The sequence below is a fragment of the Orbicella faveolata genome, unplaced genomic scaffold (assembly GCF_042242905.1).
Source record: "Orbicella faveolata isolate gen_17 unplaced genomic scaffold, um_ofav_v1 contig_1, whole genome shotgun sequence".
Taxonomy (NCBI): domain Eukaryota; kingdom Metazoa; phylum Cnidaria; class Anthozoa; order Scleractinia; family Merulinidae; genus Orbicella; species Orbicella faveolata.
The window spans coordinates 27,708,613-27,730,646 of NW_028301536.1; the positions used below are offsets into that span (position 1 = coordinate 27,708,613).

Here is a 22,034-nt window from a genome sequence, read left to right on the forward strand (position 1 = left end):
TCTATCTTTTAAGTTGAGAGGTATAACAAAACACTTTATGACTGGTCTGACAATAAACAATGAGTTTTGTTTTCCCTCGACCTCGGGAACATTAAGGGTCTCAGGGAAACAAACTTCACTGTTTCCCTTGGAGCCAGTCATTAAATGTTCATCAACTGCGTGTTAACATTTCCGGTTCATTTGTTGGTCGGAAAAAAGTGTCAATCTAAATCGTTCGGGCGTACGTCACACAAAGGTGACGTAGATGCTTTAAAAGGTTTAATTGAAGTCTCGAAAAGGTAGGCTTATATCTGTCAACATTGCATTACTGCGTTGGTGAACAGTTTTTCAATAACCTTTCCGCTGTGAGTATGAAGTCCAGAGAAAAGGTCTTCCTTGAAAGCTTACTGTCAGAATCATTACATTCAGTTAAAGCTATGGTTATTGCCTATTGTGATTTTTCCTTTTTTGAAAAGTGTTCACGAGTTTGCTCATGGACACTTTGATCTTCCTTCTGCCAACATAAATCATTTAAGGATCTGGCATGAAGACATGAAATCACGACGCAATTCCACCAAACCAAAGATTCCTCTTTGGTTTTACCAATCTAGATATATAATGTGGTGAGTCTGAACGGAATACCTATTTGGCCCGACAAGCATAAGCCTTGGCAGATCGTCTAGTCAGATCCTTCTGGCGAGCTGGCGGCAGTTTTATCGAGTTCTAGGGCAAGATGTTCCATCAAAACTGACAAGATTTTGAGAAAGCTCAAAGTTCTACTTTTAGAGAGTTGTTAGCCGTTTTTTTTTTTTAATCAAAGAAAGCCCTCGTAGAGTCTTTGAAAACCCAGACCTTCACGTGGTTTACCGTTTATCTCTATGTTGTCAGGATCGTGTATTCTGGGCCAAGATACCAGCATTACAAGACCTTGCAATGGATATCCATCAAAATTGTTTACTTTTAAAATGCTAGTAAAAAATCAAATTCATTGACTGACATTTTCAGTCACATTGCCTTCAATACTGTTGACGAGTTATGGGGTCCACATACCTGCGATAGGCTCGCATGTTCCTACAATGCTATATAGTCCATCAGCTAAGAGCCGAAAATTTGGGTTTATGGCTCACTTGAGAGGAACAGCCGAAACATGTCTTATCTTAATCTTCGACTATTAAGCATCATAAAAATGTATGATAGCAAGGAAAAAATTGGTAGCTTTCACTTTGTAAATCGAATTTTAAATTTTGCCCCACATACCCTTCTTTTGCCGCCATCTTCGATGTTTGGGGAACGCTTAAAAGTGGTTTGTATTCCTTTAATGTGAGCGAATAGTGTTTCAAATGTAAATTTTAAACGTATCGGAACAACAAACAAGATGTCCATTTGCTCTAGTGCTTGAATTATCAGCACATGACGTCATAAGTGACTTCAAAACGTCTGATTATTGGTCACAATATGATCATTTTGCACTTATAATCATTGCAAAAACATTGTGGAGTACGGTTCTCAAAATTATTTCATGAAAAGAGGGCAATTAGATAAAATATCTATATAAATTACAAGTCTGTTGAAACAAATCCCTCAAAAACATTTGCCTGTTTCCTTCATCCAGCCCCAGTTCACAAACATGCGGTCTCACAAACGAAAGTGCAAACGTGTTTCCTCTACACCATGATCTGATCAATGGTGGATGAATGCATTGCATGTGGTTGTTAGGGTTCTAGGTTAGCCCAGGAAGCTTCCTCACGAGTATTGGGCTATTACTTCATCACAGACCTACATCCATAAGGAGTTGGCTCCAGTACGCATCAAAGAAGACATCAAAGCTGTAGGAAAGCTCGTGGATCAGCTCAAGGATGTTATCACCTAGCCATGGAAACAAGATGTAGCAGTAACGAGCGTGCCCACGCCGGGGTATCAAAGCGACAACAGAAGTAAGTGATGACTTATTGCAGGCCAAGAGCAAGGTAAAGAAGGCAGTGAATGACTTTGTAACGACCGTTGCTCATCTAATCCCGCCTCAGTTTACTTAGATCCATCGACGAAAGCCAAGCTGAAGTCTTTTAAGGATCTGTAGGCTGTGCATAAGGTTCGTAACTAGGATGTAGTACTTCCTCCTCGTATGAATCGTGATGTATTTGTTCTGATGGCACTTGTCGGTCTCTTACCGATCCTTGTGGACTCCCGCGAAAAACAACTGCACAAAGCCTCCCAACAGAGGCAAAACTCTCCCAACAGCTAGAGTGACGCATCACAGTCACGACAAATACCCAGAGAACGCTCCAGTATTTTCAGTATACCTGGAATGGTGGTCTTGCAGAAGTTGAATATCCCGGCCCTCTGGAGGTATGTCTCATGTGGTCGCTAAGAGAGTGTTTGAGTTGGTAATGAACACCGGCAACAGGAACGTGGACGAAGCGTTCGACATGTATCGCGAGGTATCAATCAAGAATGTCGAAAGATTTTAAAGAGTGTCTACCTCTGACGGTGAACAGTACAAGAACATACTTCTGCCCATGCTCCGAAGTCAGGAAACAAGCTTTTCAGTGTCACCGCAAACAAGCTTGACATTGCCAATTCCCTCGTGTCACAGTGGAAGAAAAAAGCATTCTGAGGCAAGCTCAGTGACCGGATCATGTACGTCATAACCGAAGATCAGTGCTAGAGACTAAGAAGCAGCCACATGCGAACTAGTTTCTGAGATAGGGTGTAATCATGAAGAGGCTGATATGAGTATGGTTCTCCATGCTCGATACGTGGGAGGCAGGTGCGTCATCCACTCCGACACCGATATCTTTGTCCTACTGCTTGCTCAAAGCCAAAACCTTGGAATGTGCTACATGAAGAATGGAAGAGGCGGAAAGACCAGAATGTTATTTAGTTATTAACAGCTTGGAGAAGTAACTTGACCAAGGAATTGACAAGCTCTACTTCATGAAAGTCCTAATTGGCGTACACACGATCACAGGCTGTAATACTCTCTAGTGAGCAGTTCAGCTTCTAATTCTCCAATACAGTGAAAGGTACGTCCGAGCTATGGCGAGAATTGGGAAGGAATGAACAGTATACATACTGGAGGAGGCACTCATGTGACAGCTGTACGAGAAGGAGTACCAGAGTGTCGATGCGCTGCGCTATGAAGTTCACTGCGCCAGAGGCGAGAAAGTTTAGCCAGAGGCAGTCATCTCTATGACGTCGCGTTACAAGAGCAAATTATCAAGCAGCAATCTGGAGAGGAGTCGTCACCACAGAGAAGACAGTCGAAATACGACGCTAGTAGCGGAGTATTTTTGACAAATTTTAAGGTGTTTGGAAAAGTGCTCAAACAAAGATATAACTTCTCCATCGGAACTAAAACTAAGGAAAAAAAGAAAACTAAAAATCGTAGAAATATCTGCTAAAACAATCAGATATCCAAACACCGTCGCGGTCATGATTTACCGTGTTTAAGCTTATGACTTTGAGAAGTTACAGATCCAAATGCAAGTGACAGCAGTGACAAAGGGCGTTATACGAGCCTGGCGTTTCTGTACTCGAACCAGCCCTAGACTGAAGTATCTACGTTGAGTTATGGTATATTGGTTCATGGCGTATTGTGCTTACTTAACTAAACGTAGAAAAAAGGTTTTTTCTAGTACTGTGATGTGGAGCACCTTATTGGTAACTAGAAAACAAAATGGCGGCCATTGTGATGTAATTCATGACGTCATCATAGCTTAAACAACTACAGACAACACTGAAATATAAATAACCAAGATACTAATTAGTCCAAATGTACGCCCAGGCAAAATAACGTGTGCCTTTAAGAAAAGAAACATATAAGAAAATAACATTCGAATTCCAAGATGGCGACCAAAAGGAGGGTATTGGGGGTAAATTTAAAATTCGATTTACAAAGTGAAAGCTACCGTTCTATCCTTGCTATCATGTATTTTTATGATGCTCAATAGTCAAAGGTTAAGAATATACAAGTTTCGTTTGTTCCCCTTGAGTGAGCCATACAACCACCTCAGCTGATGGACTAATAATCCAGTGCTTTGATTCAATGCAAGGTTTTACCAGCCCGGTGTCAGTGGCGTTAATGCTTTCTCTCAGGATTGGTCTCATCACAATAACTGGCTGCGCCCGCCTGTAGTTCCCTGTGTATTCAACTTGTAAAGTTATCAAGGATATGGAGCCTTGCAGCGCTCAAGGAACTGAACGTTCCCCTTGTGTTCGGATGCATATGGTCTCCATTGGAGTACATTTATCCACGACTGGGTTATCCTGCCTAACGTTCCTAATTTATTCATTAGAGGAAACGCTAAGAACATTATTTTTGGTGGCAAGTCACTAGCATTCGTTTCATTGTCTCTACGTCTTGACTTTAGCATCATCTCCAGATTAGATCCCGAGATATCTGGTAAAAGCTTTCTCGTTCCTTGTTTTTGATTCCACTCAGACTAGAGGTCTCATCTCTTATCACTCGGTACCAGAAAGGCGTATTTGTTTGGAGTACTTACTAAAAGTTAGCCGATATATATCAAGTTAAACGTGCTATGCCTTAGAGAGGCATCTAGGAAAGGCCCTAGAGGGGCGCTTTATTTCAAGTACTCTATACCCTAGAGGGGTATATCATGTTGCCAACGTGCAAACACCCTATAGGGGTATGTCTATGAAAATAGCATGTGTGTTTTGTTTTGTTTTTTTGGTATTGTGATACGGTATTTTAGAAAGTCTTTTGCGAATAATGTACTTTATTACTCTTTCAGCTAGGACGGGTGGAGCTACTTTGACTGCTAGCTCTGGTGTTTCGGAGAGGAATCTTCAGCGTCTTGGTCGCTGGACTTCAGTAACAATTTATGGATGCTCTTGCTGGCAGGCTTTAAGTCTGTGAGCTCAAGCCCTACATTTAGCTTTCTATCTTGGGCCTGGCTGTTAAACTAACCTAACTGTACGTAACTGAAACGTTAAACTTGACTCCGATATTACATACTAAGTCCTCTTTAGTCAAAAAGCCGTGAACACTTTGATTTTGACATGTCGATTGTGAAGCCACCATTCAGATGCGAGATAAAAGTCGCAAAGAAAGTTACGAAACCGCACTTCGATCGCTTTTCCTTCCTTCCTATAGCTTTATCATTTATCATTGCTAATTTAACCTGTTCTATTTGTGCAAGCAAACTGGAAATTCAAGCGACTTAACTTTGAATGACGTGTTGCTCATACCTGCACGCGCGGGCTTGCAACCTAGGCTACCAAACCGGAGAGCTCTTCTATATTCAACTTCATCCGTCACTCTATTTTACCGATAAAAATCATAAAGAACCCTGATAACTTCCAACTAAAAGGGTCAATTTCCATGGAAAGTGAGAAGTTTTTGAAAAGGCGAGGGTAAGGAACAAAATAAATAAAGAGTAGAATATTCTCTTTTTGGAAACAATATTCAACTGCATGTCGAATTGAGGGATAACTGTTCAAGCTACATGTTTCTATCATTCGATAGAATAACCAAGAAAATGTTTTACATCTTTCTTTAGAAAAGAAACGAGAGAAAATAACGAAAAACGGGACCACGACAACTTTTCGGTGTTTCTATCGAGTTAAAGACACGTTGTTTTAACTAATCAGCGCGCGTAGTATTGGGGGGGGGGGGGTATTTTCTGCAAACAAACATTAAAAACAAATGGAAGGGTCCTTTTTTCATTTAAATGCATTAATTCTCGTTTTTCCTTTTTTTTTTTTTTTTTTTGCCCGCTTTATTCACTTCAATCGGGAGATAAGCGCTGACCTGATGAGTCACTGCTCGAATGCAGACCTTTCAGCAATTAAGCTTACGTTATTTAATTTAACTGAACCACTTTTTAGTGGTAAGTGTACGATCAAAGAAGATGTGAAAACCTATTAGGAATTAGGAATTATAAAGGCTTTCACGTGCCCACACTATTTTGCGTCAGCGGAAATTATTATCAAAACAAAAACTCCAAAGAAGGTAGGAAGCACGTAAGGGATGTTACTTGTTGTTCAAAAATATGTTATTCATGTCTTATTGAAGTGAAGATATTGGTCGAGAACGATTGAGTGCCTCCGGAAAAATAAGAGATTTCAACTAGTTAATCGGTGAACAACATCGACTTACAAGCAACAGAGATGATTAACGGCTGACTCTAAAAAGCTGGCGCACCAAATCGCTTGGAACAAACGCCACTCAACAGATGTTAATAACTACTGGCACTTCACAAACGCCTTATTCACGACATAAACAGACGAGTAGACCTCGAACTGAATGAGTTGATTCTAATAACATTAGATGGATCTGAAAGTGACCAAGTACTGTTGACAAACATTATAGGAGTATTACAGCAAATAATCTCACAGAGAAACCGACTAATCTGTTTTCACAGACCAAACTTCTGACGTTCTCCTGAAATGAGCAGGTTCTCTAGCAGTAGTTAATAATTTTGAAGGTTATTTTCCAAATTAATTAGTTTATTTGTTTAGATTGCTTTTCAAGACTTTACTGTCGTATGTATTGCATGGTTGTCTTAATGAATCTATATTGTCAAAGACGTTTAATTAAAACGTGATTTTTTTTTCTCCGTATTAACCCGTATGAACATCTGTGAATATACATCATCATCTGTGAAAATACCTAAATTTACACTATATTTAAATAACAAAACGGGTGTCAAGCCGGGGTGAGGCCAAGAAAACTTCCTTGAAGTTAGAATTTAGGGTTCCTCTTCGCAGGTATATTTATTTACGATCTCCGAGTACTGTTTGGTGTTTTGGTTACGGTTGAACTAGAGAGAGAAAGAAGTGCCATTCTCAACATTGCCGGCTCCGATCCTCACATGAACGAGATTTTCAAAATTATAAGTCACAATGAGTAATTCCAAAACTTGACAATTACAATTATTTTCTTACGTCAAAAGACGCACTCCGGCCCTGAATATTTAAGTAGCTAAATTTGCTCTTACAGAATTGTACTCAAACATCAGGTTTGCTGAAGGCTTTTGGTTATTTGATTCGAGAAGAACTTGAATGTCTCTATATCGTGAAACTTTCAAAACTGGGTTTTAACCCGAGTTGACACACATTAAACTGCGTGGAATTTCCAGAAACCTCATGCATAAGTAGTGATAAATTCGGATGGCATGGTCGACAAACGTATATCAACATATGAACGATAGAGGCATGGAGCAGATGAGAAATGTACAAATGACAATGCTGATGGCCTTCTCCGGTGGTCCAGTGCCATGGTTTCAATTTGAAGACTCCGAATGAACTTTAGTTTATGTCAGAAGAATTTGCAAGCGAATTTCCAGTCACGATCTACGAGCACAACATTGTGTTTGGTCTGGGTGAAGTATGGAGCGAGGGAAAAGCTTAGGCCCCGTCCACACTAGGCCGGAGAAATATGAAAAGACACCTTTATTTCTCCGGCTAGGCCTAACCGTCCATACTAATCCGTCACTGTAACGGAGCTTTTCGAAAACGCTCTTCGAACCTGAGGAATTTGCGTTTCAGTGTAGACGAAATACATTTTGAAAAAGGAGTTTTTCGAAAACGATGACGTCACGATAATCATGTGATTTCAATACCCAAGTCCTCCTCAAACAAAACTCCACAAAATGACCGGTGATTGTTCCGTTTTCAAATTTCTCCGTCGTATTGTGTACGGGGCCTTAGTGATCAATATTTTGCGTAACACATGCTCCTAGAACACCGATAACCTACTGGCCACATGAGCCAAAGAGCCAAGTACAACTACGAACATATTGAGAGTTACACTCATTCAATAGGAATATTAGGCAATTGAATTCAATTCGGTTTTTTTCGATATCGAGAGCACCACTCTGGCCTTAAAAATGTTAGCAGTTGAAACTAATATAACTTATAACTTAATCCTGCGCAAGTTAGTTTCCTCGCCATCTTCATTTACGATGGATGCTTTTGGCTGTTTTCCTCCAGAAGTACTTGAATGTCTCTTTATATTTTGGAAGTCGCCATGCATACAAAAGTGGGTTTAAACCCGAGTTCGCGTACGTTAAACTGCCTGAAAATCCAAAAGATATCATAAGTAATGATAAGTTCGGATGGCATGGTGTGCAAACGTATATCAACATTTGAACGATAAACCACGGCATGTAGCAGATGAGAAATGCACAAATGACAATGCTGATGGCCTTGAAAAGATTTCTTTCTCTTTGAAGGATGATTTGGCGATCATTTGATAATTGCGGTTCTTTCGCCATTCTCCTGGAATATCTGTGAAAGCGAAGCATGATATAGATGTACATGGTTAACATACTTAAAAGAATGGAAAGAAGTTGTACGTTGTAGACAGCTCCCATAATGACAAAGTAGTCCCGCAACATGAGAAATGCGCATCCAAATGCCAAGAAATAGATCCAGCAAACACATTTAGCGACGAGCACTCTTCTAGTTGTAACTTTGACACGATAGTGAAGTGGAGTCGTCACAGCGAAAACTCTATCCACTGTCAACAGGAACATATGGCCAAAACTCACGTTGACCGAGACGACATTGATGGCAAAAATCACAGAAAGATCAAAAGGCGATTTTTCTTCGAGACAAATCACCCAACCCCAGTAGGCAGTTATTGGACAAACTACTAAGCCAACGAGTAGATCCGCGACGGCCATGGACGTTAAAATGAAGTTGGAAGGCGATGATCGAAGTTTCTTGAGAGGATCTTTCCAAACTGCGAACAAGACGAATACATTCCCAAACACGATTACTGGTGACATTACTATCGATAGAACAGCACTTATCGCTGAGAGTGGCCTGACGTTTTCTAGGCCCAGCCATGCTTCTTGTAAAGCTTGTTCGCTTGTCATGTTCCAGAAGCCGAAGTGGCCTACGACAGCAGCCATTTTAGCAGTTCTGGGTTATCTAGCTGTGTACCGCCAACTAGAATGCTCAACTTGACTGTGATATTTGGCACTAGTTTTACATCAGATATTCCGTTTTCTTTAAAGTGACGGGATGACATGAGTTAATGATCTGGAAAATAACTTCAATATCATGGCAGATATTGGCAGCTTTTCCGTCGCACATACGTTTTGTAGCTACTCCGACTTCCAAATTTCCAATTTAACAATGCATAGGATCATGCATAATCCAAAGCTAGTGATAAGAGTCCTTTTTAAACAAAATAAGTTCTTTTATTTGAATGCATTAGTTCTCTTGTCGTTGTTTTTCGCTCGCGTTATTCAACTTGAACCGGAGATAAACGTCGGCCTAATGAGCCACTAAGCTCAAATTTAATTTACCTGAACGACTTTTTTAATTGATACCTGTGCGATCAAAGAAAATGTGAAAACGTGTTAGGAATCAGTAATCATGAAAACTTCGATGTCCCGACACTATTTTGCATGAGGGCAAATTACCATTAAAACAAAAACTCTAAAGAAGATAGGAAGCCCGTAAGGGACGTTACTTGTGGTTTAGAAACACGTCATTGCAGTAGTGTGAACTAGCTTATTCAAGTGAAAATATTGGTCGAGAACGAGCGAGTGCCTCCGGAAAACTGAAGAGATATCAGCAATCTGATACGATATTTACGATATTTTGGGCCCCATCGTTGGAGCAAATTCGACAAAACTGATAGAGAGAAGCCTAATGTTAGGAGTTTTAAAAACAGTTTAATGTTGCAGTTCCTAGGGAGTAATGCTTTAATTATCCCGACAAACATAAGCAATAAACACGCGTTCTATGGCGTAAAGGGGGGAACACCGCTCCGCAATCGGCGTGACAGACGAACTTCCATTGCGTGGCCAAATGCCAAACTTATCTCCCCAGCGGTTAATTCTGCACTGGATCGGACAAGTCGGCGAGGCCAAAAGCTTGCGCGTCCTAGTAGCGTAACTCTAAACGGCACTACGAGCTGACCTCCGGTCAGCATCGTGCTAGAGTGTAGACAGTTCTCGAGCCTTACTTATCTCCCCAGCACTACGAGCCGACTCCGCCGGCACGTGCTGGATCGGACAAGAAGAGGCATAAAAGAGCGTTAAATAGCGCCACTAAATTAGCGAAAACGAAGCTTGGGGAAGTCGCTGCAAGACTTAACCGATAGCGTGGCACGAGAGGTGAACCCCAGTTTATTATTTATATTAATGAACAACGACAATAAACCTCCAAAGGGAGGGAAGGGTGGGAGTTACAATTTCGAGGGCTAACTAAAAGTTACAGTAGTGATATAACGAGCGAATGATGCTAAAGTCCAAGCTAAGCCTCTTTTATAGGTAGACTGATGTCTAGGTTTAAACCAATATAAAATCGTGTACCATGAAACGTACAGAGTCCATGCGGCCTTGAACGAAACAAGAATGGGGCTATTTAAAAGACTAGCCATACAAAAGGCATGATATAGTTAAACCGGACGTTGTTGCAACATGTATACGTGAAAGGCTATTGTGAATATTGTTTAAACTAGACAAGAAAGACTTCTATAATGTTCTAACGCGTAACAGTTCTATTGCGTTACGTTTAACAACAGTAAGTTAGTGACTGTACGTAAATAGCGTCACGCTCCATTAACTGCGCTTTAACGATTGACTTTAAAGCTTTAATTAAGAGTAAGGACCTATAACACTTAATAGATAATTGTAAGAACTGTGATATATGTTGCTAGGCCGTTTTAAATTTTACATTTTATATATATTTGATATTTTTAAGCTTTTTAAATCTTACTAAGTTCATATATTTCATTTACTTATTTTTTTCTTATTTTATACATGATTCATTAAATTGTAAATAGTGTCCCCAATTAGTTGTTTTTTAAGCTAAATACTATTGACACTATAATAAAGTCTTTCATTCATTTATTCATTCATTTAATCTAATTGTGGAACAACATGGACTTAGGCCCGGGTCAAACGTCGTACTCCACATGAGCCGAACCTAAAGACAGTGTGGGTCGACTCAAATAATTAAGAATGCCTGTTTGAGTAAAATGTCGAAATTAATTCAGTCGAACCGAACTGCTACACCAAACAAATAACAAAAGCAGTCTTTTTGGTCGCTGGTTTTTCAAGGTAAAGCCAAAATGGCGCCTTTAGGCCTTTGATTATGCGTTTGGTTCGACTCATGTGAAGATCGGCGTTGAACCAAAGTCGGTCTTCAGGCGTTATTCACGGCTGGCCAGGCGTGAAGAACGCCTCAGCCGCTCCAAATAAAATCAGTCGAACTTAATTGGGTCAAACGCCGAACTTCACATGAGCCTAATTGGTTGAATTGGGTTCGGCTCATGTGAAGTACGGTGTTAGACCCGGGCCTTAGAAGCCACAGAGCTAGTTTGAGCTTTTCTTACAGCTGTCTCTAAAGAGCTGCGCACCAAAGCGCTGAAAACAAAACGCCACTCAACAGATGTCAATAACTATTGGCAGCATATAAAAGACATTATGTACGACATAAACAGACGAGTAGCCCTCGAAAAGGATGGCTCGATTCGGCTAACATTAGAGGCATCTAGTAGTGACTAAACACTGTTGCATACGTTAAATACGTATTACAGCCAATAACCTCACGGCAAAACCGACCAATCAGTTTTCCCAGACCAGACTTAACACATCGACTGACCCTCTCCTGAAATACGCATGTTATCTTGCAGAAGTTCATAATTTAACTAGCTTATTTTACGTATTAAGTAGTTTATTTGTTTAGATTGCTTTTTAGTCCTTCATTGTCATATATATTGTATGGCTGCCTGTATGAATTTAAGTTAAGGGATTAATTTTGCTTTCTGTATTAACCTGTGTAAACAGCTAACATCTGTGAAAATACGTCATCTATGAAAATTATATTTGTTTAGATTGCTTTTTAACCCTTAATTGTCATATATATTGTATGGCTGTCTGTATGAATTTAAGTTAAGGGATTAATTTTGCTTTCTGTATTAACCTGTATAAACGTTTGTGAAAATACATCATCTATGGAAATTATATCATCATCTGTGAAAGTGCATTAAACGCTATTTAAATACAACGGTTTCTTTGGAGGAGAGTTAGATTTAATAACGGATTTTGTTTTTTTCTTTTCTGAACGTGCTTCTTGTTGATGAATCATTATTTTTAATGAATCATTATTATTATTTTAATCAGCAACCATCCCCTTGTTTTTCGTTTAGCGTCGAATGCGCTTTGGTCTTTGGGCTCGACAGGTAAGAGTGAAAAAACAATAAAATTAGACAGAAAAAAAGCGTAGAAAGAGTTTGGAACCAGGAGGCTCGTTTCCTCTGCATCGTGGCTGTAGAAACTGTAAAGAAGAATACGGTCATGATTGTGTGATAATGTGCTGATTTACTCTTGTAATAGCATGTATAAGATTGTGCATGAATGTATGAGAATGTGCTAATTTTGTATTAAAAGCTGTTCTTCTGAGTTTTACAACGTCCCTCTTGGGATGTTGATACATGGTGGCAGCGTTTTTTAACTCTGTGTCCATCGTCAACAACGTAAACCGTCTACGATGCCAGGAGGCGAAGAAAATTCGGGCAGCACCCATTATGGCGAAGAAGTCCCGCAACATGAGAAATGCACATCCAAATACCAAGAGATAGATCCAGCAAATACAGCTAGCGACGAGCACTCTTTTACTTGTAATTTAGACTCGTTGATGAAGTGAAGTCACAACGGCAAGAGGTCTTTTTCCTTGAAAGATCAAAGGCGATCTTTCGTCGATGCATATCACCCAATCCCAGTAGGACGTAACTGGACAAACTGCTAAACTAACGAGTATATATCTGCGATAGCCATAGACGTTGACATGAAGTTGAAAGGCGATGATCGAAGTTCCTTGAGGGAATTTTTGCAAACTGCTAGTTATACAATTTTAAAAACACGATTATTAATGACGTTACTATCGACAGAACAGCTGAGAGTAGCCTCACATTTTCTAGGCCTCATCATGCGTCCTGTAAAGCTTGTTCGCTTGTCATGTTACGTGCATACATAACCTTTATTTCAACACGGTAAAATTTCGTCAGCTAACACTACAAATATATTCAAATCCTAATATCTAATATAAATATAATAAAAATAATTAAATTAAAAAGCTGCTTCCACGAATGGCGTGCCTCATACATCTCCTTTGAGTAGGCGTTTAAACTGCCTCAGGAACTCTGCTTCCCTTAAGTCGCAAGGAAGACTGTTCCAAAGAATGGCGCAACTTTAGCTAAAGCTATTTTTATAACAGTTTGTGCGTGGCAATAGAACATTTAGTTTATTCTCAGAGTCCCTTAGGTTATATGTGGTTTTTCGCCTCTCGAATTTAGAACTTAGATATTCTGGAGCCAACCCGTGCAGAGACTGGTAAACCATCGTAGCCCTTTGAATTTGCTGCTGGCATACTAGATTTTTCCACCCAAGAAGTTTCAACTTGAGGCCTTCAACTTTCAACACCTTCGTGACACAGTGACATAACTTCGACATCGAGCTCGTCTGTTTATTGTGTTCGAGGCAAATGATATTCGCTGCTTCTCAAGCCAAGTGATGAAACGTACTGTTATTGAAGGTAACATATATTGGTAGTTTTCTTGTTGAATTGACGCTTTGTGGCTATTTTGAACTCAAAGCCTTTTTTCCCCTAGGGCATAACACAACCGGAGGCTGATGATATTTTGCCTAGAATGCTTCCGGACAGCGTAGACCGCCTGTTTCAGGTTGCCCAAGCCAGTACTCACAACTACAATTCGGTTGAGATAGGTACTGTGAGAGTCGACAGTAAAGAGTCACAGAAAAGGCATGTCTTGACAATTTTTAAACAGATTGTCAGTGATATTAGTCTCGTTTACCTTTCCATATCTCCTACAGATTTGTTACTACATCAATTAAATGACGTTCGCGGCAATTGTTTGTGCACAATTCAAATTGCAACGTCATGCTACGTCATGTATTCAAAAAAACTTTTTCACTTGCTGTGAAATTTTTCTAGCATTATGGAGAGCTTTACTGGCTGCCTGGCATTTTTAATTCTCAAGTTATTTCGGGCAGCCAGCAACCCTATCGTTTTCGTTTTTAATCTATAACATGGTAATAAATTATTTCTTACTCTGGGGTGTAATAAAGGTTGTTGTTTGTTGAGAGATTATAAAAACTTGAAGGGAGGCCACCAGTTTCCCCTAAATGGACTTTTCTATGGGAGCAGCCTCCAGCAACTAATTAACGCCGATACTATTAACTATAAATGGCATCCATACCATAGTTAGTAGGTCTCCTCTACTAACTATGTCCATACTGATTTAAAGGGGGGAGGGGGCGGGGCGTTTTCGAAATCAGGGTATTCTTTCACAAAACTTACCTTAGAAACGGCAGCGGTGCCCCCTAAAAGCTTAAAATCAAGTGACTTACTCGTTTCCTTAGGGCAGTAAAAAGGTTTTAAAAAATCTGAGCTTCAAAATACTTTTCTGGAACGTCCTCACTGTGTCGTCCCCTGCGCTGCTGCAGAGCAGAGACGAAGAACATGAAGAACGCGGGCTTCATCGTCTGCAACGTTCCCACCACACCACACGCACCAAACACGCACAGAAAACGACCAGGGAGGGAAAAAAAGGGGATAAATCTGACAAAACAGCATGCAATTGATTACAAGAATATTATTAGAATAATATAGTAATAGTAATAATTTATTTAACGTCGTGACCCAGGTAGTGGTTGCCCATTCTCGCACCAAACACGCACCAAACACGCACAGAAAACGACCAGGGAGGGGAAAAAAGGGGATAAATCTGACAAAACAGCATGCAATTGATTACAAGAATATTATTAGAATAATATAGTAATAGTAATAATTTATTTAACGTCGTGACCCAGGTAGTGGTTGCCCATTCTCCAAAGCCGAGGCCTCTCGATATAATACTCGACAAAACGGTTCTTCTTGTAAGCGAGAATAACAATGACTGCAGGTAATGATGAGAGAATTTACAACGTGCACAAAATCCGTCATGTTTCCTCAGTCAAGGAGAACTTTCCTTTGATTTGAATGTCCCAGTTTTGGATGTCCGATTGGCCGTTCATAAACCAGCCACGACAATCTTAGTCGTCAAACGCAGTGTTCTTCTTTCTCTCAGTAGAACAGTTGTGGAACAGGTTTTAGTTTTTTAGTCCTTTTTTTAAGTTTTTATTTATTATTTTTTTTAATGAAATTTGCGTCATATAAATTTCAATTCAATTATTATCCTTAATATAATTACCCTAATTATATAGATCCTTTGCATAAATGGCGCCCAAATTTGAATAACAATACTTTATACATCCTTAGTCTCGTTCTTACGTTTCCAGACAAAGGATTTTTCACATGGTTGTGAGGCTTAGGATGTATAAGTATTGTTATTTAAATACCGCCGCCATTTATGCAAAGGGTCTATTCGATTCATAGCTGCACTTTGAACCACCTTGTTGTTTTCCTGCTCGGTTACACTCTAAAAGTGTCATTACGGTTATAGTAATTCTCAAATTGCCGTCCTTTGCCTAAGAAATAAAATTAAAAATATTTTGCGTTAAACGTGTATGTCCCGAACATTACCAAAAATAAATTTCGGCTTTAATCTAAAACGTCACTTTCCCATTTTTTTCCAAATGGTCATTTCAATAACTACAAGTCAAATTACTTGTCTACAAAGTTCTAGGAAAACGAACATCTGACTAACTTCACCTTGCATCGCCTGTCAGAATTATCTAAACAGAACATGACCGAGGATCTCTTTCAACAGAAACTAAACTTACAATTACGAAATATATCTCACTGCTTAGGGAAAATAGAGCTGAACAACTTAAAACGTTCTGTTTTAAGCTTCTTTCAGGTTCTGGAATAGTTTCCTGAACCAAATATTCTTAAAATATAAAACTTTAAGGTAAAAAGCTGTTAAAATCATGAGTCTTAACGTTTTCGATCTGTTTGATCATCATCAGAGTGATGATCTGATGATGATCAAACAGATCGAAAACGTTAAGACTCATGATTTTAACAGCTTTTTACCTTAAAGTTTTATATTTTACTTTTATCGGCGAAATGTATATATGTCAAATATCCTTAGTTGCTGATATACGTTGGTCTGAAGGCAATCTTATAATTTCTTCTCAGAAAACGTTAATTTTCATTATTCATAGTTGGGCGTATGTGGTGCAGGCCGCAAATAGTGGCAAACTTCTCATCCTTGCTCTCTCAAATGAATCGATATCAAGATCACAATTCACTTTCAATGCAAAGCGTGTCAACGATTTAAAATACTTATCTGGGAGTTATTTTTATTACAGCCTTGTCTCATGAACACAGTTTTCGATAACTCGTCTGTCTTGATTGCCACGGCAACAAGTTCGCTTTTTCAGCAAGTGCTTGAATGTATCTCGATACTTTGGAAGCTTCCATGCACACAAAAACGGATTTAATCCGGAGTTTACATACATTAAAATAACGAACAATGCATTAAAAAGCAACAGCAACCATAAATTAAGGTGACATGGTAGGCAGAATAATGCTATTAACTGGGATATGAACCATGGTAAGAAGCAGAGAAGAAATGCACAGATGACAATAGCAGTTCCCTTCCAGACATTTCTCTCTCTCTCCAAAATCACCTGACGATTGGCTGTTGATTGGTCCGTTAGTTCTGTTTCTTTAGAATATCTGTGAAATACACACAAGATCACCACGTACAGGACCAAAATAGACAAAAAGATGGCAAAGATTTGTATGTTGTACATCGCTCCCATAACAGTGTAATATTCCTGTGATAGGCCAAACGCACATCCAAATAACAAAAAATAGATCCAGCAGGTAGCATCGGCAATGCTAACTCGCTTGTTTGTTACTTTCACTTTGTAGTGAAGTGGAGTCAACAGGGCAAAAAATCTGTCGACTGTCAGCAAGAAAATGTGGCCAACACTGACATTCACTAGGGTATAACTGACTAACAATGGCAGATGCGATCGATCGTCACTGTGGAATACAGCCCAGTGCCAGTAAACAGTCGATGGACAAGCCACAAAACCAACCAGAAGGTCGGCAATCGCCACTGATAGGAGAATAAAGTTAGGAGGCAATGACCGACGTTTCTTCAAAGGGTCTTTCCAAACTGACAAAACGATCAACGAATTTCCAAACACGATGAACGGGAAAGCTATCATACCAACAGCAACGATTACTGCAGAAAGCGTCTTCGCATGTTTGTCTCGCAGCCATGTCAAAAGTAAAGCCCCTTCGCTTGTCGTGTTCCAGAAATTAAAATGGCTCGCGACGGCAGCCATTTCCGAGGTAAGAACTTAAAATGGGCGTTGCACGAATTCGGTTTTGTGATCTTACCTGTGCAGTTTTCTTGTAACTCGTAATACGTAATCGACGAAAATACACCTGTCAGATGATCTCACTGATTACACATTACTTCAGAAGGAAGCGCCGCATCATCAAAGCGCAAGTGTATTATGCACTGACATCGGATTCTATCGAATGTCGCTCTCAAAGGAAAGAAGCTTCCGTTGGAAATGTCAGTTTTACCTTTTTGTTTTTGAGCAGTTGCCAAGTCCCAGAAGAAATCATACGTTTTGTGCGTTTTACATTTTTATTTCCAGTAAATATTTGAAGCGTGGTGATGATATAAGTTGGGTCTTCTTAGTTTAGTCCAAGAACGCAAAACTTGTTCAATTCGAAGATATTTCAACCGAATCCCCGCATCTTTTTGAACATTCATATTGCGTAAGAAGTAAAGTTGATATTGACATGGATTTCTCGTAATGACTATTTTCAAATTCAGCTTCACTTACGATAAATGAAAAAACAAAGGTACAATGTTCTCAAGATTACAATCATAGTTACCAGCATGACGGTGTGTAAGACATTGGATTTCCCTTTAGTTAAAGTCATTGTGTGATATGTCGCTCTAATATTTAGCTACATGGGCAGAATTGCGGCAACTTTGAAGTAAAAGTGAATTAGATCATGATTTTACAGTTAAACATCCGGTATTATGACGAAAGATGCTCTAAACTGCACAAGCGCTGATAAAACAAAATGATAAAGGTAGGAGCTTTTAAGATGAGTAGCTATTCAAAGTCAACGTGGCTGACGGGATGTATTTCAACCAATAAAGACTGCAACCAACTCTTTCGCTGAAACTGGAAGTTTCTATACCTCGCTAAGAAGCCAGCTGGGAAACTAACAATTCCTCCAAAGAAACTTTACTGCTACAACGTCAATGCTTCCTGAAGGCAATCAGAACATTGTAAATCTACCCCCTACAGCAACCAAGACAATTAGAGCCAGCAATCGTCTGTGCAATTACAGTTCAGTCAAGCTAAGAATTCTACGGGGACACTGAATACTACAAGAATGTCGAAACTCCCGGCATCATTTATCGTTATTTTACTACACGGTGGTTTTCCTCTGCCTGTAATTTTGTTACTTTATTTTCCTTCGTTTAGTTCTCTAAAAAAGTGGGATTCTAAGATAGGTGTGTTCAAGTTGTAATATTGCCATATTGGTCATTTGCAAATAGATTGTTTATATGGAAACAATAGTGAAAGGCACTTAGCTTTTCTTGATATCAAACAGATGCAGCAGAAGACGAGTTTCCGACAAATGACAAACAAACCATCCGGCAAAAGAGTCAAACAATCTCTTAAACTCTAAAGCAAAGCCGCATAAATGGTTGTAAAATCAACAGAATTCAGAGAGCTTTTGGTCAAAGCTGTCTCAATTGTTAATGTCGCTTGAGATTGAGGCAATATAGTACTCAGGAAGACCTGAAACAAACAGTGAAAAACGAAACAAACTAAAGCCCTTATACCCTCCAAGCTGAAACTTTGCGCAACTTACTTCAATATAACTTTCATGTTGGTAACTACGATTGATATTTTTGAAGGATTTTGCCTTTATCTTTAAATTTATCAGCGGAAATCAGCGCTCGCCCGCTCGCCAAGGCGAGTGTCAAAAGCGTCGGGCGAGTACAAATCGTCGATCACTCGCCCGTTTGCCGAGTACGAGTTTCATATTTGGGAAATTATTTAATCTTAGATATTGACATCTCCTTTTTATTTTCGATTTTGACAAGAACATCTCTAAAGGAAAACTCACCAGTGCATTTTTTACTCTTTTTATCTTTCGAGATGCCCTACCAATTCACCAATTTATGAAACACACAGTGTTTCATAAATAGACAAAATTAAATACGGCTTCCTCGCAGTGATAATTTATGGATAATATATAGCTTTAGCCAAGCCTAAAAGCGGAGCTACTGGGTCAGGTTGTTCAAAGCCCGATTAAGCTAACCCAGGATAAGCGAGAATTTTCATTTGATTTTTGCAACTTTGCGATGAGGTTTTCTCTATATCATTTGGCCAAAAAGCAGTGAAAAACAATTGACTACAAGACAAATTTATACTTCAGTTAACTTTTAATCCTGGGTTAGCGTTAACCGGCTTTCGAACAACCCGGCCCTGTTTACAACAAGTTAACCTGACATGAGCCTGGGATCCAATCGAAAACCAGCACTTGGTCAGCGGTCAACTTCAAAACAACCACGTGACCTCGATAAGCTCTAAACTTGAGCCCGCGATATGGTCAGATACTAAACATGCATGGACTTTTAACCACGTGATTGACATTGACAACTCCACAATCATCGACAAAAGCGACCATCGTATTGTGAAAAAATTTATTTAGCGACGCTGGTTACAATGCAAAAAATATTTAGAAATTTTACTTGTACAGATTGCATATTTTTATCAGACCAAATAAAAGAAGAGAGAGACAAAAAACGCTTTTGTTTTTTTCGCAACTTTTGAGCAACTTTCGTTACAAAAAGCAACTTTTGACTTTTTTTGGAGCAACTTTTGAAAAATTTCGGGCAACTTTTTGAGAAACCTCGAGCAACTTGTGGTAAGCCCTAATCCCACCAGAAAGACACTGGAATTATGGTACACGGAAAAACTGCTGAGGCTGATGAAAACTCATGCCCACTCCCGAGACAAAACAACATTCTTTTAAACAAAAACTGTTAGCATTCTTCTGAAGATTCTTTGTACGTGCACTAATTTTAAATTTATGCGATTTACTCTCTATATTCAAATTTCAACGTTTCAATTTATCACAATTTTTTATCCGTTGAAGACAGTAGACCGGCTGTCGAAAGGTTATGCTTCTAAAGAATTTTTACCAGAGAACGCTATATCCTATAATATCAGGATTAATCCTGTTAACGGATCCGCGATATTTTTAAGCAGATACCTTGTTTTGGCAGGTGTAAATTGATCGTAACATGGATGTCCAATATCAAAGAAGGACGTTAACTAAAAGTACGTGACAATTTGACCAAACGAGAAAGACGAGCCGTGAAAAGTCCTATCCGACGACAAGACATCATCATTAAGCCCGCGGACAAATGCTCGGGTACAGTTGTCAGGGACATTGACTGGTACGAAAATGAATGCCTCCGACAACTTAATGACACAATTCTACGAAAAAATCGACAAGGACATTTCTCCACCTACTCACGACTGTGTCAAAAACTGATTACATTTCCCGTTTACAATTCGACCAAATGATTGATGACGAGTCAGTAAAGTACCTCAAAGAAAACTGTCCTAAACCAGGGCGCTCTTATACCATTCCAAAAATACACAAACAAGGTCATCCTGGTCGTCCTATAGTCTCCAGCAACAGCCATCCCACAGAGCGCATTTCCCAATTCGTCAAATATCATCTCCAACCACTAGTCACCAAACTTCCCTCCCACATAAAAGACACCACCCACTTCCTCAACAAACTCAACAACATCGACCAACTCCCCGATGGTATCCTACTTGTAACCCTTGATGTAACATCACTTTATACGAACATACCCCACAAGGACGACATCCAAGCTTGCAGTGATTTTCTGGACAGACGGACAAATCCTACTATCTAGACTACAAGACTCTGCAATCTTATTCGGTTAATCTTAACCAATAACAATTTCACCTTTGACGAACAACACTATAGACAACAACTGCGATGGGGACAAAAATGGCCCCCTCTTACGCCAATCTTTGAACAAGAAGCCCTAACAGCTGCTCCACACTCTCCCCTAATTTGGTGGCGTTACATCGACGATATATTTCTCCTCTGGACACATGGCGAAGATAAGCTTAATGATTTCATCACATACTTCAACAATCTACATCCTACTATCAAGTTTACCAGTTCCTTTTCCTACAACGAAATCCCTTTCCTCGATGTAAAAGTAATGCTCCTCAACTGTAGATTGGAAACTGACCTTTATGTCAAACCCACAGACAAACATCAGCACCTCCTTAAATCATCCTACCATCCATCTCACACTAAACAATCCATTCCCTTCAGCACGGCCTTACGATTGAGAAGAATTTGTTCAAGAGATGAGTTCTTCAATACACGCTCTGGTGCACTCACAACTCACCTCATTAAGGACGGTGCCTACAAAATACAAAGGGTTTTGCGCCAGGTTAGGACCACGTGGGAAAAGTAGACCTTTGCAAGGGCTATTGGAATCCACTAAGAAAAATGTGGGTAGTCACGCATTCTTTCGAGATAATCAGCCTTGAACCTCAACAAAAATGCTGACATCAGCATTTTTCTGAAAAAAGAAGGAAATGATATTTCTTCACAGATTTCCTTAGAATTCGCCTTTACATACAGAAAAGCAAACACATTTAAAAGGATCTTTAAACTACACGGCAAATGGTAACATAAAAACCATTTTTGGTACGTTTTTAATGACAAAATCGTTGCAACAGCGCTCTTAGCGTCTCTGACACCCTTCCTCTGGATCAGTTAAAATACAGTCTAAATACCTTTTGCTCACAACCAGAAATTTATGACGTGTTGAATAGGTTTGCCACTTCCGTTTCATAACATAAAATGTAGGGGTAACCACGCGTTTTTTAAAGTTATTCATCTTTTTTTAAAACTTTTACGGTGCCCGTACATTTTTTGCTGTCACATCCCCAGTAAGTAGGATATTTGCGTATCTCGCACTTGTTTTGCGCGCACCTTATGCCATCTGCAGGTACATGTTTACATTTGGATTTCAGTATAATTTT

The 22,034-nt window shown here is 39.4% G+C and overlaps 2 protein-coding genes across 2 annotated transcripts; both read right to left on the reverse strand.

Annotated features, from left to right (window-relative positions):
• Window positions 1-4,651: 4,651 nt before the first annotated feature.
• Window positions 4,652-9,623, reverse strand: LOC110040942 (adenosine receptor A2a-like). Its single transcript, XM_020746202.2, has one exon. It carries the CDS (start codon window positions 8,856-8,858, stop codon window positions 7,896-7,898), a length of 963 nt encoding a protein of 320 aa, XP_020601861.2. The 5' UTR covers window positions 8,859-9,623; the 3' UTR covers window positions 4,652-7,895.
• A 6,321-nt stretch (window positions 9,624-15,944) lies between these two features.
• Window positions 15,945-19,805, reverse strand: LOC149118644 (adenosine receptor A2a-like). The gene has a single exon (XM_089298835.1). It carries the CDS (start codon window positions 17,226-17,228, stop codon window positions 16,233-16,235), a length of 996 nt encoding a protein of 331 aa, XP_089154961.1. The 5' UTR covers window positions 17,229-19,805; the 3' UTR covers window positions 15,945-16,232.
• Between the last annotated feature and the right edge of the window lie 2,229 nt (window positions 19,806-22,034).